The sequence below is a fragment of the Vipera berus genome (assembly GCF_964194415.1).
Source record: "Vipera berus genome assembly, chromosome: 9".
NCBI lineage: Eukaryota > Metazoa > Chordata > Lepidosauria > Squamata > Viperidae > Vipera > Vipera berus.
In genome coordinates, this window is record NC_138212.1 from 15,934,878 (window position 1) to 15,951,590 (window position 16,713).

General features: G+C 43.3%; 1 protein-coding gene across 4 annotated transcripts; it reads left to right on the forward strand.

Moving 5' to 3' along the window:
- The first annotated feature begins 381 nt into the window (after positions 1-381).
- GALE (UDP-galactose-4-epimerase) lies at positions 382-16,713 on the forward strand. 4 transcript variants are annotated; one of them, XM_081334845.1, is made up of 11 exons: positions 382-419; positions 7,697-7,823; positions 8,910-9,025; positions 10,049-10,162; positions 10,812-10,988; positions 11,075-11,188; positions 11,290-11,356; positions 12,139-12,224; positions 12,519-12,596; positions 12,863-12,977; positions 13,158-16,712. In XM_081334845.1, exons 2-11 carry the CDS (start codon positions 7,703-7,705, stop codon positions 13,211-13,213), a joined length of 1,044 nt encoding a protein of 347 aa, XP_081190971.1. In that variant the 5' UTR covers positions 382-419; positions 7,697-7,702; the 3' UTR covers positions 13,214-16,712. The 4 variants fall into 4 exon arrangements, with proteins under 4 accessions (XP_081190971.1, XP_081190973.1, XP_081190970.1 ...); XM_081334847.1 differs by lacking the exon at positions 382-419 and adding an exon at positions 456-609 and having other exon boundaries at positions 13,158-16,713; XM_081334844.1 differs by lacking the exon at positions 382-419 and adding an exon at positions 3,685-4,009 and having other exon boundaries at positions 13,158-16,713.

Consider the following 16,713-nt stretch of genomic DNA (forward strand, 5'->3'; position numbering starts at 1 on the left):
TGAAGAGTGTAAAAGATAACTTTCCTCTTTCCCACTCATGCAGGGTTACCCAAGCTGGGCGATGGGAAACTTGAATGCCTGGAAATATAAAACCACATACAAGCAGCTCAGAACTTCCTTGTTTTCTTCCGGGCTGAGAACCCCTATTTGCAGCCTCTGGCGGGGAAAAACCCCGACTAGCTCCATCCAAAGGATGCGTGGCATTGGGGACACCTTTTTGATCCTCGCCACTTTCCGTACCAAGAGGGAGGGGTTGGCACGGGGCGGGACAAAAAGTGACACGTTTCCATGGGGAAGCGGCGGCGTGTGGCCGTCCAATCCGCGGAGGCGTGGCCTAAAGGGGAGAAGAGAGCGGCTCCGGGAGAAGCCCTTAAAGGGGCCGCGACCTCGCTACCTCGGAGGAGTCTGCGGAGCTGCAGGTGAGGCTCCGGGCTGGCGGGGCGTCGAGAGCCGTGGCTGCACGTGTGAATGACTGAATGAATGGCGCCCCCGGGAGAAACGGAGCGCGATGGGCGGGGACAGTGAGGTTTCGGCAGGAATTCTGCCGCCCGGCTAAGAAGGGAGACCGTCGCGGGGAGGCGACGCGGATCTCCGCCTTGGCTGGCAAAGGTAGGTCGGTAAACGGGCCCAAAGGTTGCCCGGCTGGCCTTCGAGAGACGGCTCTTCAGCCCCTGGGAAGATCCGCCTGGCTCTTGTCAGGGAAGCCGGGAGCTCGCTTCTCCCGCCCGGCACCCGCTGCCCTGCCTTGGCCAGGAGGCAGCAGGTATTTCAGCCGGAAGGGAAGAAGGGCTGACGATGGGAGCCTGGTTTTCTTGGGCTTTGGGGAAACTTTCTGAATCCTGCATCCCAAGAACACTGTTTCTCCACCTTGGCGGCTTGAACATGGGTGGACTTTCCAACTCCCAGGATTCCCCAGCCTACCATAGCGTAGCATGCTTATGCTGCAGCTAGGGAATTCTCGAAGCTGAAGTTCACCCATGTTCAAGCTGCCAAGGTGGAGAAACGCTGCCCTAGGGCAGGGGTAGGCAACCTCGGCTCTTTTATGACTCGTGGACTTCAACTCCCAGAATTCCTGAGCCAGCTATGCATTTCCTTCTTCCGACGATCCCTCTAGGGCAGGGGTAGGCAACCCCTATGCTGGCTCAGGAATTCTGGGAGTTGAAGTCCACGAGTCATAAAAGAGCCGAGGTTGCCTACCCCTGCCCTAGAGGGATCGTCGGAAGAAGGAAATGCAGCATCTATTCTGGTAGGCAGGCAGAAAACACTGCGGCTGGCTGAAGTTTGAGGGTGTGCAATTTGCCTAGTCAAACTCGTAAAAAAGCAAAGCTTGTTTTTAAAATAAATCCCAGTCCAGTCAGTCTCAGTCCTCCCTCAGGTACTAATCCTGGTTAGATTTTGTGAGAGAAGCCAAGAGGATCACACTTCCCTATTTTTATTTTTTAGGGAAGGTTTCTTCCCAGTTGAAAGAGGACTCTCCTGCTTCATTCTTGGGGGGAAAATTTGAGCTGACTTTATTGCTACAAAGAGATGGATTGCAACAACAGCTCCACTCCTTTCACACAACTTGGGGTGTCCAAGCAGACACCCAGACAGGGCAGCGCTTATGGTGCAAAGCGGCTTCTGTCATTTTAGCCCTCCAAAGGACATCTTGGCAGTATACTATCCGCCCGAGATCTGTTCCAAGTCTGAGCAATCACGCTATGCAGTGTCCCAAAGATTTTCTTTTTTCAAAAGGCAACTGGACTTTGTTTTTCCTTGAAGATGTTTTGCTTCTCATCCAAGAAGCTTCTTTAGTTCTGAAGACATTTCTTGGATGAGAACTAAAGAAGCTTTTTTTGGGGGGGAGGGGAAAGCACTTTGGGACAACTATGACTTGGATGACTGAGAATCTATCTCCATAGACAGAGTATCCAGTATTGGAGGAAGAGGAGAGAGAGTGATCCCAACAGTGATCAGTTTTTCTCTTGGAAGGACTGAACGGAAGCTGTTCTTTTACATAGGGAAAATGTAAAAAAGTTGATTGTCTTTTGAGGGATGCCTTGTATAGCCTCCATTGACCACTTGACCATTTCAGTATGGGGAGAGCTGAGCAGGTTGAATTAGCAGAGTGCCACCATTTGTTTGCATATCGTGGCACTCTGTTCTGTTTGAAGGGTTGTAATAGGATATGATCCATTATGATTTACTTTTCTTAATAGAGCTCTTACATTCCTGAAGATCACCGCACAGCAAAAAAATATATATATAGCAATCTTTTGATTGGCATAAGGCTGTCATAAAAATTCAGTTGTATAACTGCAATAAAAACAATCTACTGAAACAACTCGCTATATAAAGCATAAAAAGAAAACAACGGAAAGAGCAATATTTAACTGTGTGCAATTAATTTGAAAAGCAGTGTGGCCATGCCAATTGTTTTGAGTGAATCAGCTTTTCATTAGTTGTCATTTAAAAGTAGAGGGGAGGGGATAACACAGCTGTATACAGTTGGTGGAAAGTTCCATATCCAGCTGCCCAAATCTCAGTTGCAGATAAGTACGGTATATCTTTTCCCCCCCAGTAAACATTGTATTCCAACAAACTTCACATACTGTAAATTGCTTTTGGCTGATGTGATTATGGCTATCTAAACAGACCAAAATTTGTAAGGCTCACCAATGTGTTGAATCAGGAATGGGCAGTCTGCAGCACACAGGGAGATCACACCATTCCATCATCCCCTTACTAAAGTGAAAGACTAATGTTTAGTACAATTTATTTTAAATACCAGAGTGGGAGGCTCTGGAAGAAAATTGCTCCAGTTCCACTATTAATCTCCCCCCTCCCCAACGATGCAGCCAGAAACCAACTAGGGTCTTAACACATTTATTTGAGGGTGTGGAGAGGCTGTTCTTCCCACTCTTAAAAACCTGAAAGATTGGGGGGGGGGAACAGCCCTTCCGGGTTAGTAATTTCACCTGCAAAACTCCAGCCACTTGTGAGACAAAGTTATAGCTTAGTTGGGAAGTTGCCCGATCTTGTGTTAAGTGAAAACCAAGTGAATCCCATGATGGGCTGAGCCAAGGTTTGCACCCCTATAGGTCCAATAGCTTACTACCGACTTAGAAGAGCGTGCAAAACATCCTGTCTCAAGCTCGTGCATGTGAAATGTGGAAAGTCCTGTTTTCAACAAGGAACTTTTTTTTAAAGTGTGAAACTATTTCAGCTATGAAATGGTCTGCTTATTCATGTGGATTGGCTGGTTGATTCCGGGATAAAGGAGGAAAGATCTCTTTCATACAATTGTTTTAAAAGAGCCACAGCAAAATGACAGTCATACTTGATGTGCACAAAACTAAAAATCATAAGGAAAGAGGGCTTGGCAAGTGGGAGAAGAATTCTTGATTCTCCAAACCAATTCCTGGTTGCAAATCCCTTGCAGTTGAGTTCATGCATTTTCCTAAGCAGAAGTGTCAGGATTGCTTTGGCTCTAAAGTCCCTTATGGGTTCCCCAGGAGTGTTACATTATAGTGTGGCAAACTGGAGAAATGTTTTTAAACTGATGGAATAGTAATATGCCCTCTATTTAACTTTACTATCAATGAAGTGCAATCAAATTTCATTTTGGACCTATCTTACTACTTTTTGAAGAACAGTTCTCAGCAGTATTCAAACTATATATTGAACTACAGGCGAGCAAATGTCCTTGTGTGTGAATGATATTTTTTTTGTACCAGGCTCCGGTTGGGCAGGTCTCAGCTTTGATGGATAAAACAACGAAGCAACGTCATTCTGCCCCTTTGCTAAGGTTACCCTGATTCCAGCAAACGGACCAGGTGTGAACAAGTTGTTGCCAACTTGGCTGTGCAATTACATGCCTGATTGTGGGTTGTTCTCCCCACGTGGATCCGGCTATGGAAAGTGCAATCCAGCTCAGATCTCTTCTCCCAGTGGTGGATATTTTGTCATCCTATTGCACCAGTCATATCAAGTGTTCAGTTTCCTGGTTTTTAATATCTCTGAGTAAATAGTGAGTAATCACTACATCCTGAACCAGGTTGGCTTTTATCCAAGTAAAGGATTGGCTAAAGGGAGGAAGAAAGTGAACTGAACTACTGCAGATCCTTTTTTATCTCTTCTATACTTTGCTAGCAGCATGGGAACCAAATAGCCAGGATTTTATATTGTTCTAATCTAATACATTTCATAAATAAATACCTGATAAGCATCACTAAACACTGAACATTAGACTCTCCCGTGCTAGCAAAAAGAGGTTTGAAGTACAGGCAACGCTCCACTTGCTAAATATCTGCTAGCTAGGGAGACCAGTGTGGAAGGACAGAGAAACCAAACCAGGAAATTAAAATATTTTAAAAATGACAAGAACGACAGCTGTTTGCAGGAGGATTAGATCTCTCATTTTTCCTAGAAGACAGATTCAATTGCCCTTCAGCAGAGGCAGCAGATCTAAAGCAAGTAAAATTTGAGTGACGGCGTGATTTTGGCCCAGCCTGAGTGTTGATGGGTGGAGGAGCAAGTGAGAGCCAGACAGATGGTTTGTTCCTCAGGAGAAAAGACAGAAGGAAAGCATTGCAACTGCTCATAGTGCTCTGAGCTTCTGTTTTGGCCAAGGTGGTAGTTCTCAACCTTGGCCATTCTAAAATGCCTGGACTTCAAGTGCTGCATGCTAGCTGGGGAATTCTGGGAGTTGAAGTCCACACCTCTTAAAGTAACCAAAGTTGAGAAATGCTGTTTGTACCAGAGGAAGGGAATGGTATCCCGCCCTCCACCTCTTTCATCCTGCAGCAGCGGTGGGATTGAAATACCTGAACCACCAGTTCTCTTATTGGATGCAGGCCTGGGCCTCCAAGGCCTAGAATGGACTTCCAGAAGTGGCATCCACAAACTTCCGGTGAACCGTTATAGGCCTGAAGGCCTCCTCCAGGCCTCTGAGGCCTAGAATGGACTTCTGGAAGTGGCATCCATGAACTTTTGGTGGGCCATTCTAGGCCTGGGAGGACTCCTCCAGGCCTCCAAGGCCTAGACTGGACTTCTAGAAGCATTGTGTATTCAGCAGGTTCTTCGAACTCAGCAAAATTTAGCTACTGGTTCTGCTGAACTGGTGCAAACCATCTGAATCCAAACACTGTCCTGCAGTCTACCTAATTGAGTAGTTAAAAATGAGCAACATGGGCACTGGAGGGATGAGGCCTCAATCTAGTTGTAGATGCAGAGAGACAAGTTGTGCTTGGTACCAATTTTGGTACTGGACGTTGTGCCAACCTTTCCGAGAAAGGATTGGTTTGTGCTGGAGGAAGAGAGGAGCTATGACACAGCATTGGGCGAAGATCACTGCTTTTCCTTGCAAGAGGAAAAAGTTGAGTCCTGGACCACGGCTTTTGGACTTGAAGGAGCAAAGGTTAGAGGGCGAGAAATTAACGAGAAATCAGGAGTTAAGAGAGAAGGAGTGGGAAAGCTAAGGAAGATCTTGAAAGCAAGAATGAGGAATTGAGGCTGGATCCCAGAAACCAGTATATTTTACAGATAGGCAAACTAAGGTGCTAGGAAAAGTGAACCAGCCACATCTGGATGCTCAGATATACAGTTGAAGTTAAATCTGACTCTGAACCCAGGATCAAGACTAAAACTTTGACCGGCATGCAAACTGTGGGTGATGTATTTCAGGATGAATGCTTTTCCTTGTGGCTGTGTACACACAGACTCTCTTTTCATGGGTCTTTGGGGGGGGCAATTCTGTCCAGGTGGCCCCCTCCCTCTTCTCAGCAGCTCTTCTGACTTCAGTCCTGCTCTTCCCGGCAAAGCCTCAACCTTGTGATTTTCAGACTGAAGTGCATCTGTTCTAAAAAAAATATTACGGTATTTTGCGGGACTGGAAAATAAATAGTAATAGACTTCTGGAACAGAAAGACAGAAGCTTTTCTGTGCAGAGAGAGTGGCTCTGTCCGTGACTGAGCACGGGAGGGAGGAGAAACAGGCAAAGACACGGTTTTAGGGAAAAGAACTACAACAGTCCTAGGTTAAATGTTGTTTTGACAAATGGGTTTAAGAAGCTTCGTCTTTCTCCTGCTCCCCGCTGTGCTACTTAGCTAAGTTGGACTTGGAGTTCTCAATCTCAATTCTGGAAAGTATTATTTTTCTATCCCCTAACATTTAAATGATCTGGTGTCTGACTCACAGGCGGTTGCAATTTCCTCCCCTGGCAATAAGAACACCAAGTGAAAAAGACAAAAAAGAAAAAAGGGCCGGAGATAGGTGGAAGAGTTGTCTAAATATTTCAGTTCTGTCTCCTTTTTTTCTTGTGTATCACAATCTCATAACAAAACGTAACTTGGTTCCTGGACCCGTTTCCTGGGTCTGTAATCAAATGGGCTGGGTCCACAGAGGGTACTAAATTCAAAAAGGACTTAGCAAGATTAAGCATGTTGTAGGGCTGTAACTGGTTGCGTGGGATTGTTCAAATGCAAACACTACCAGTTTGTTAGACGAGGTATATAAAAGCTGGTTAACATCTGACAAGCAGGACTTTTGTGGAAACTGACGTTAATTAAACAAGGATGGGAGATTCCATTTACGCTCAGGGGTTTGCTTACTTTTTGCATGGAACGTGGCACATCTGGTGAAAGGAAACACTCATTAATGTCAGATAGATGACAAAGGGGGAAGGATTCTATTATAGAAAGCTTATCTTGGACAGGTTATATTTACTTGTGTAAACCACGTTCTTTCTTTTTCCAGTCCAATATTGATTCTGCAAATTGCGGGTAAAAATGACTATAAGATACAGAGGCACATCATATGGAAAAGGAGGGTACATAAAGGGGGTTCCCTAGGCTGTTAAAAGCTTTCAGGAATATCAATTCATCAAACTGATGCAAAATGCTCCAAATTTGATTTGGTAATTTCACAACAGCTTTGCAAGGTGAAAGAATATATATTTGAGAGGCCATTCAGAGCTTAGTAAACATGTAATTCTCACTTCTGCAGAGCAATGGCCTGCTACTCAGGCTGCCCCATCCTTTTGCTTCTAGGTAAATACTCCTTGCTCACCACTTAGCTTCTGAACTGTCTCCAGGCATCACCTCCATTTTCCAGACTGCCTTGGTCCAGATTTTTACCTGTCCCTTTTTTTCCTTTGGCATAAGCAAGGATGAATTCTAGCCTAGGATCAACATTTGTGAATTCTGACAGAATGCTTAACCTTTTAGTATTGAGTGACTTCTCTCAGGAAGGTTTCTATTGGCACTGAATCTGACCAAGAAAATCTATGCTGGAAACAAGGCATCGCCGCTTATACCCATTTCGGTGCCCTCTGGACTTCTTGAAGCCACAATCCCCAGAATTCCAATCTAGAGATTTGGAATGTTCAGTCGGCAATCCCAAAACATCTGGAGTGTTCCAGGTTGGCCTAAATCAGACCTGTGCATTTTATGGGCCCTGGGCCACATCCAGCCCTTTGGCTGTCCCTATCCAACATGCATGGATTGCTTTTATTTGGAAGGCAACTGTTCTCCCCGCCCCAGTTTATATATGTGCATGCATGCTTGCCTATGTACCTTCATAGCCCTATTGGTTTGGCACTCCATAACAGTCATAGTTTCTCACATGTTCTCTTGGGAAGATTAATTGCCTACCCTGACCTCCATAATGCAGTTATTACTTTTTCTCTTCCTCCAAGGATTTTTCTGTTTCTTTTCAGAAGACCATGTCGGAAAAGATCCTCGTGACAGGTGGAGCTGGCTATATAGGGAGCCACTGTGTTCTGGAGCTGGTTGAGGCTGGCTATACCCCGGTAGTTATCGATAACTTCCACAATGCCATCCGAGGTAAGGGCGGTATCCAGGAGCTGATTGACAGCAAGGTTTGCATCCAAAGCTGTCGTTTTCCATTTAGCAGGACACCTTAAATTGACAGTGAAGTACCTGGTTTATAGGCAGACTGTTCAAAGAACTGTTTGCTTGGACCAGTGGCTGAATTCAGGCCTTCCTCTGAGCCATGTTTATCATCATGACTTACTTTACAGGTAATATGTTAGTCATAACCTGTGGTTTACAAATCACAATGAGTAATTTTATAGAACACACTAAACCAGAATCAAACAAGCCCCAGTGTGTAAGTTGCATCAATCTTGCAAATTATGGCTGGGTCTATCAACTAAACTGTGACTTAGCTGGAGTGGGGAGCCAACAGTGACTCCCCTAGGCAAGGATTATTTCTCTTTCGCCTCAGGATGGCACTGAAACATTGGCTAAACCCCCCGTGTCCTTTATTGATCCCTAAATACTGACAGAAAAACCAGATTCTAGTCATGCTCTCATTTCCTACTCAGATAGCCACTGGGATGGAGGTAGAGGGAGTATGTATGATGGAATGACTAACAGGCCTGAGAATAGGGAGAAGAGTGAAAGATATATTACCGGAAAATAGAGGACCATTACAGAAAAGTCGAGTTCAGGGGAGGTAAGTGAATGCAAGGAGGAGACGCCACCTTAATTAGGCTAGCTATATAAGTTGAGATGGATAATTGCTCTGGAGGCTTTCAAGATTCTCTTACAATGGCGTGTGAGCACTGAAGATCCTTCAGAAATAAAGAGGAGTGTTTCTTGAGTTTGCTTTCCTCAAAGGCCTTGACAGTACCACAGCATTTCTGAGCAAATGGCAGAGAGAAAGAGCATCCCTGGCTGTTTACAAGAGGGGTAGATGTTTGGCTTACGTAACGGGAAGCAGGAATGGTGGAGGTTAGGATGTTTTTAGTCAAAAGCTAGGCCATCCTTAAGGTCCAAAGGACCATCCAGACTAAGGGCATGGAATGGTAGGCTTTCTTACCTTCTTTTCCCTAAAGAGGGCAGCAGCAGACTGGCATGAAGCTGAGTCCATCCAGCATTGCATCAAAACACTAATTCTCTCTACAGGAGAAAATATGGTCCCAGAGAGTATTCAACGGGTGATGGAGATTGTGGGAAAGGAGATCCCATTCCAGGAACTGGATGTTCTTGACGAGAGGGGCCTTCAGGAGCTCTTCAAAAAGGTGTGATGACATCGCTAATCTGATAAGTTTGACTTTTCTTTGTCATTGTACCAGTTATGAAACTGACTCAGCTTCTGCTCTGCAAATAAGCTGAGTTTTTGCCTGCTCAGCAGCACCATGAACTGTGCCTAGGTCAAAGACTCATCTGCTTTTTCCTATATGGTCATCCATTTTGGTTCTTCACCCCATCAATCTTGGGAGAGATTTTATACTGGCCAAGGACATTCTGCAAAGTTTCCATAGTTTGATGGTGCCTCAATGTTCTCATGGCTACATTGACTTTCAGTGTGGCTGGTTGTGCTGAAAAACTGCAAGGAAAAACTCTAAGTGACTCAGTCCATACTTGTTGGGGGAAATCTCTGCTCTCAGACCATGGATGTTAAAGCATTGGCAAGTAACCAGCCTATAAAAGACTCTATAAGTGATTTTTGCATTGTCAGCTCAGTTGAAAGGCATCTGAATCGGCCTTTTTCCCAAAACTGGGCAAAGACCTGAGTGTTTTTGTGCTCTGTGGATAGCTGCCAGAGTGGAATGGGCAGTCTGTGAGTCACAGACTCCCAAGCATAATGTTGGTGGCCCTGGAGTCCAGAATTGTATTTCTGAAATTCAGCAGGAAAATGAACACCTTGTATTTGTTGAATGTTTTCTTCGTTCTTCGGAATTCCTTTTTTTCCTTTGTGGGACTTTTAAAGATGGGAATAGGAGCAGAAAACCAATGAGACACAAATAGGTCCAACCTCTTGAAAAACAAAAGCCTCAGAGAATATTATGGGGTTATTTTGGTGAGTCTTTAGAGATGGAATGTAGTCACCATATAGGCCATGTATTGAATAGTCATTTTGATCCAGGCTTCATATTTTTGCCTTCCCAGTTTAGAATACCTTAAAATAATTTAACTGAAAAATGGGCTTCTTTGATTTAGAAGTTAAATATCCTTGACTTAATGAAAAAAAAACACAATGAAAGTTAATTTTGTTATTAGTAGCAACAGCGACATTATTTTGGTCCTTCTTCCATTTCCAGCATCACTTTTCTGCAGTGATACATTTTGCGGGTCTTAAAGCCGTTGGAGAGTCAGTTCAGATGCCACTGGAATATTACAAGGTGAATCTGACAGGGACCATCCGTTTGCTGGAGGTGAGCTTCCATTATGCAAGGTTATAATGAAAGTTTAACTATAGAGTCAATAGAAGATGGTTGTGGGGAAGAAGCTCTCGTTCAGTCACCATAGCAAATGGATCTAAGAGCAAAAATCAGGAGAATTTATACCAGGACCTGTGATTGGTCATTTGCACTGATGTGCAGATCAGACCTTCTAGGGCTCAAATGTTGAGAGGTCAGAGTCACTTGGCCAGAAGTTGAAACCCTGCAACTGTTAATGTGTTAAACAGCAACATCCTGCAAAGATTTAGCACGGCCTTCCCAAATTCTCCGAATTTGTTGGACTTCAGCTTTTATAGCCCCCAACTAGTACCTGGCTGAGGAATGTGGGAGATGGCTTCCAAGAGATTTAGAAGCTGTCCAGTTGGGGTCAGCTGATTATGACCTTTTAAGGCCATCTTGGATGCTAACACAAGACCCCCATACCAAAACCCCACAGCATAGAGTATCCTCTCATTAAGCATTGGGATGGTCACTAGTCAGTTGCATCAGTTTTCATCCAGAGCCATGCTCGCTTGGATAAAACAAGGGCAAGGAATATCATCCCTGTTGTCAAGATTTATCTGATCCCTCTGACCCGATTCAGAATCTAGCTTATCTGTCCTTTTATTTTTTTGCCTCTCAGACCATGAAAGCCCATGGAGTCAGGGACATAGTCTTCAGCAGTTCAGCCACAGTCTATGGAGACCCTGTTTACCTCCCTCTTGACGAGAAGCACCCGGTCGGCAGCTGCACCAACCCCTACGGCAAATCCAAGTATTTCATTGAGGAGATGATCCAAGATTTGTGCAAGGCAGAACCAGTAAGAGAGCAGTGCTGCACTTTGATTCCCATGTAGGCTGCTGTGTCCCACTGGATTTACTTGGTGTGGGGTTTTTTTTGTCCTAGGAGTGGAACGCTGTTCTCTTGCGATATTTTAACCCTATTGGAGCTCACAAGTCCGGAAAAATTGGAGAAGACCCCCAGGGCATCCCAAACAATCTGATGCCTTATGTTGCTCAGGTACACAGATCTTAAAGAGAGTTTGTGCTACTCGATCTGCTGCATTGAGTTTTTCTCAGTTTACTGTTTCATATTTTTTTTTCATCTTCTGCCTGTTCCAGGTGGCTGTGGGGCGCAGAGAGCATCTGAATGTCTTTGGGAATGATTATGACACAGTGGATGGGACAGGTGCGTGGGGCTCAGAATCATCCAAACTTTAAAATAAAGACCTCCCCCTTTAAAAAAAAGGCTGAGTGGAGAAGCTCAGTGGAAAAAAAAACATAGCAAGAGTCACAATTTGGAACTTACCCTCAAGGAAGATGCAAATATATTGTCCACAATTCTTCTGAAACCAGGACTTACTTTCTTGCTATCTTAAACCAACCAGGGCTAAGCACCTTTAGGAAGACATAATCATAATAGCCCAAAGCTGAATATTCCGTTATCACCTTCTGAGACATTCCAGGATTTCATACCAGAAGTCTCTCATATTTGACAGCCTCTTAAAATTTCAAGCACTTTATAAATTTATTTGGAGGTGGGAGGTTGTGAGTACCATTGATGGCAACATTTTACTAACTTAAGTCCTAAAACTCTTTTCTGGTAGAATTACTTGACTGCTAAACTACTGGTTAAAGGGGCAATGAAGGTGTACATGGGCTAAATTAAAATGGAACTACATATGATCACCTCCTGAGTCTCAAATACTAATTTTCTTTGCTGGGAACTGAGACTTATTAGAGAGCCCCTCCTGGCCTCAAGAAAAAGATAGGCAGTTCTGGTTGAGCAGGATTCCTAAATGGCTTGGGAAAGAGAGACTATTAACGCCATCCCTGGCCTAATGTGCAAAATTTGTTCTCTATTATGTGTGTTGTGAACGTATTTGCCCAAGAGAATGCACATCCAAAAATGTGGAAATACATGTGCATCAGCTGGGTGAGCAAAACGTTGACAAGATTGTTCTCTGACAGGCATCCGGGATTATATCCATGTAACTGATCTGGCAAAGGGCCATATTGCAGCCTTGCAGAAGCTCAAGGAGAACTGTGGATGCAAGGTAAGGATGTTCATTGTAAAAGTGTCCATCCTCTGAGAAGGAAAATGCCCTGCTAAGGTCAAAGGGTGTTTTCATAATCCTTATTTTTCTTATTTCATTTCTGAATGATCTTACAGCGCAGGAGACCAAACTTAATAGCTTTAAATCAGATGCACCCTCTGCATCCACCTGCTAGAGCCATACTGAAAACAAGTTGGTGTATCTTCTCATATTTAAGCTCTCCTTTGCTTCCCCCAGCAAAGGAGGAGCATAGAAGAATATAATGATGAGCCAAAAAAAATTGCATTTTTACAGATTTACAACCTTGGGACTGGTGTTGGCTACTCGGTCTTGCAGATGGTCAAAGCCATGGAGAAGGCATCTGGAAGACAGGTAGGCTGAAGATGAGGTGCAGGGACTGACAGCCAATATGCAGTTCTCCTACACCAAGACTTAAAAGTGCCTGGGACCTACACCTTGAGATCTTATTGTGAAGCTGTCCGCTTTCTCAGACTCGGGCGCTTTCAGCAGAAATCCACCCTCTGCTCTGCTAGTTTATGATCAGCCTGGGACCTAACCAGTCTCTCACTTGGCATCCTTAGCAACTGTATCCAACTCATTTCCCAGAAATATAAAGGCAGGCTGTTTATTTATTTTAGATAAACTACAAGATCGTTGAACGCCGGGAAGGGGACGTAGCCTCTTGTTATGCAAACCCTGGTTTAGCTGAGCGGGAGCTGGGTTGGAAAGCTATCTTTGGCCTGGACAAAATGTGTAAGTAGAATCTTTCTGCTTGCTGCTCCTCATCTTTCAAGGAACATTTTGCTTCCCCCTCCTACTGGAGAATGAAGTCAACATCTATCCTTCCCAGTACCTTTTGATACCTACCTAAAGGCAAGCTGCCGGACCCTTATTATTCCTCTCTCTACTCTCCTTCCTCTCCCTCGTTTTCAGGTGAGGACTTATGGCGGTGGCAGTCACAGAATCCCATCGGTTTCAGCAAGAACTAGGAGATGGAAGATGCTTCTTGTTCTACCCACGTACAACCACTGGCCCACTGGTCCAGGGCTGACTAGTTTTGAAAAAGGAAGACGGTCCATGCTTGTTCCTTCTTTCCTTTTTGGAACCGACTCATCACACCAGCAGAGGATGGCATTGCCCTCTTTAAGTTACCTGTTCTCTTCTCCTCATCCTCTCTCTCTGCCAGAAAGAAACTCAAGAGTCTTTTTACTGACTGAGGGGACGTGTTTTTTTACTGAATTAGGTCCGTCATAACTTCAAACTGTCACTAAGTGACCAGTCATAAATGGAGGACTACTTATAAAAGAAGATGCTCTGCATGATCAAGGGACTCAAATTATTAAATACTGTGACCGTCAGTGCAGAATTTAAGCTGAACTCAGATTCTTCTGCCAACAGCGTCAGCCAGTTACTTAGAACAAAGCTGGTGGGAAAGCAAAGCTCTTGAAATACAATATATCTTTTTATTTTTAATCCCATTTATATCCCGCCCTTCTCCGAAGACTCAGGGCGGCTTACAATCTAAGCACAAATCAATGAGTTTAGCATTTCAGTTAGGATTCAAAGGCCTGTCAAACTAGACAGCCCCCCCCCCCCAGCACTACCATTTTCCTAAGGTAGTGGCAGCTATGAAAGTTTGACACAGCGTCTCCAAAACAAGTTTTATCAGAGAGCGGAGAGGGAGAGACTGCTTGTAAGAGGTGGAGAGTAGTGGGGCTACAAGACAATTCCAGGACTCAGTGCTGTGAAAGTATCTGCTCATGTTGCAAATATAAGACTTTAGACACGTGTACTCTTTAAAACAACTTCAGCAGAATTGCTTTTGCCCACTTCCATTTTGTGACGTAGGGACAATGTGTTTCTAATGCAAATCACTACCTCTTTCTTGGGCTGTATAAATGACTTCATTATGCAGGTTGAAGCTATTTACAGGTTTGTTTTGATACACTGAAAATAATCTAAAGCAGTCTCCCATCTTGTTTCCAATGGGAGCCACTATTTTAGGCTCTGGCTCAACGCCCATACAAGCAGCATTTAGTGCAGCATAAGGAATCTTGCTCTGTCTGGTTAGCATTTTTGTTTAGCATTTTATGCCAATTTGAGTTTACAGTTTAAGAACAAATTTTATTTTAATTTTCATGCTGCAAACAACTTGGTCAAAATCATGTTATGATAACCATGATTATCCACTAAGGAAGTGACTAGATTTCTTTCACGGTTCCTTCCAACCCATTCTTGATTATCCAATGAAATTCCAGTCTTTGCGTTAACCCAAAAGAACAAATGACAAACATTTGTGGAATTTGCAAGGGGCAAGATGGAACAACTAAATCTGCTTGGCCATAAATTACCTTTTTTTTTTGCATTCCTGCTCCATTCCTCCATTAAAAGCTACTTTGATTTTTTATTATTAGCAAACATGGACTTGTTCTTTCTTCTTTTTAACCTTTATGGTTATGTCTTCTGCCTTTCAGATTATTATGCACAATCTAGGACTTCTGCTCACTCACTCCCTGGTCAGTAATTCACAAGTGATTTTTGAAATCTCACTGTTTTTCCCCTAATGTTAGCCTTGTGAGGATAAGAATAACTTTCAAAAACAACTTTTGAAAGAAATTTAAATAGCTTTCAAGACTCAGGACATCAATGTTACATGATTAATATTAATGTGCACATAAATTAAAAAACCCTTTCTGGAGGCTTCAAGAGTAGGAATGGGCAATCTTTTTGGAGCCGTGAGAGTTTCACTTAAAAATAAACCAAAATGGTTTCAAGGGCTTTAAGATGGTGATGTAGTGATATTCCTGGAAAAGGGGGGGGATTCTGGTTTTTTTTTTAAAAAACAAACACTAGTTGTGTTTTACTAAAACAAGCACGTTATTTATTCAACAGCCTCCCCATCCCCGCATCTGTTTTGCTGGAACAGCTCTTAGAATTGCTCTATCTCAGGCCAGAGAGGATGGATTTTGGTGAACTGTGCACCAAGCTATGTTCTGTCTCTGTTGGGAAGCACAACAGCAAGAATCTAAAAATGGCATGAACAACTCCCCCACCCCAAAGGCAGACTTACGGATTTGCATTAAAATGCTTTTAAGGAAATCATTGTCAAAAAAATGCCTAGCCACTCAACCCATTACACTACAACCAACACAAGTTATGAAAAGAATAACATTGCCAAATATCAAAAACATCTCAGAAACAACCAACAGACTATTACAATCATAACACACACAAATCAACAAAAGCTCTCCAAAATCTCTTAAAAAAACCCAAAAGACCCATCAACAACTTGTCTGAGACAGAGAAGTATAAGATTAGCAGAGCACATTCATGAACACCAACTAGTAATCAGATGACACAATGAAATCTTAATCTCACAACACATGGATAGATCAATCATAGTTTCAACTAAGAAACAATGAGCGTTACAGATCAAGCCAAATCTGGAAATGCTAGAGAATTCCTAGAAGCTTAGCATTCAGATAAATTGGCCATAAATAGACACATAGAGATAAACCACATTTACGCACCATTCAAAAGAAACAATAAAAAGCTAAGAAGGGAACAAAAAGATCAGAACGCATCCTCTCCAGCAGTCTACACCCAGATAAACAGGGATCAACATCAGACAAACAATCAAGCAGAAAACTGTGCATTAATCAAGGAACAACCAAGTAGAAAAACCACACATCCACCAACTGTGGCAGGGCAAGCTATTTTATATAAAGAGGGAGCCAACCTCACACATCTGAAGGCAAACAACCAAGCTCGGAGAGCATCAAGAACTCTACAGTTCAACCCTGAGCTATTCTATTAAGACAGTGGTTCCCAACCTTTTCTATACCCCGCACCCCTAAAATGCTTCTGATATATTCTCGCACCCCTTACAAGAGTTCAAAATAACGACAACGAATTATGCATATATAATTTTGAAAACCCAAGTTTTCGCACCCCCTGGAATATCACCTAGCAACCCCAGGTGCAAGGACCCCTGGTGGGGAACCCCTGTATTAAGACTTTTCAGATAGTGGTAAAAGAAGCATTTCAGCAGAGATTTTAAAGAGATCCTACAGTAAAAATGCTATGAAAGGTCTTGTAGCAAAAAGGGTAGCAACAGGTTCATTTGCTGTAAGTTACCCATTAGCCCTCTTTAAAGGAAGCCAAAGCTGCACTAAGGTTGCCTGCTCCTCCCCAAAACCAAGCTTCCCGAAAATCTGAACCAGATATTAAGAAACACAGGGGAAAAGCTAACAAGCAATTTGATAACAATACCCCAGGAATACCTAGGGGGGAAAAGTGACATAAAGAATAAATGCCTTGAGTAAATTATATTATTGCTGTAATAAATTACTTACTTTTGAGGTGGTAATATGAATTGGTTGTTGGTTGCAGCGGCGTAGATAAGTAATGAATTTGCTGTATTCATTGGCTGCATTCATGCAAGATGTTTGGTTAGGGGTTTAATAAACTATAACTGCTGAAATTGGTT

What these genes read in the sequence shown, in the direction of transcription:
- GALE (XM_081334845.1), top strand. Translation starts at nt 7,703, where the DNA reads ATGTCGGAAAAGATCCTCGTGACAGGTGGAGCTGGCTATATAGGGAGC. An exon ending in TTCAGGAGCTCTTCAAAAAG is followed by an intron (nt 9,026 to 10,048) that starts GTGTGATGACAT and finishes TTCCATTTCCAG; the next exon opens with CATCACTTTTCTGCAGTGAT. An exon ending in CTTTGGCCTGGACAAAATGT is followed by an intron (nt 12,978 to 13,157) that starts GTAAGTAGAATC and finishes CCTCGTTTTCAG; the next exon opens with GTGAGGACTTATGGCGGTGG.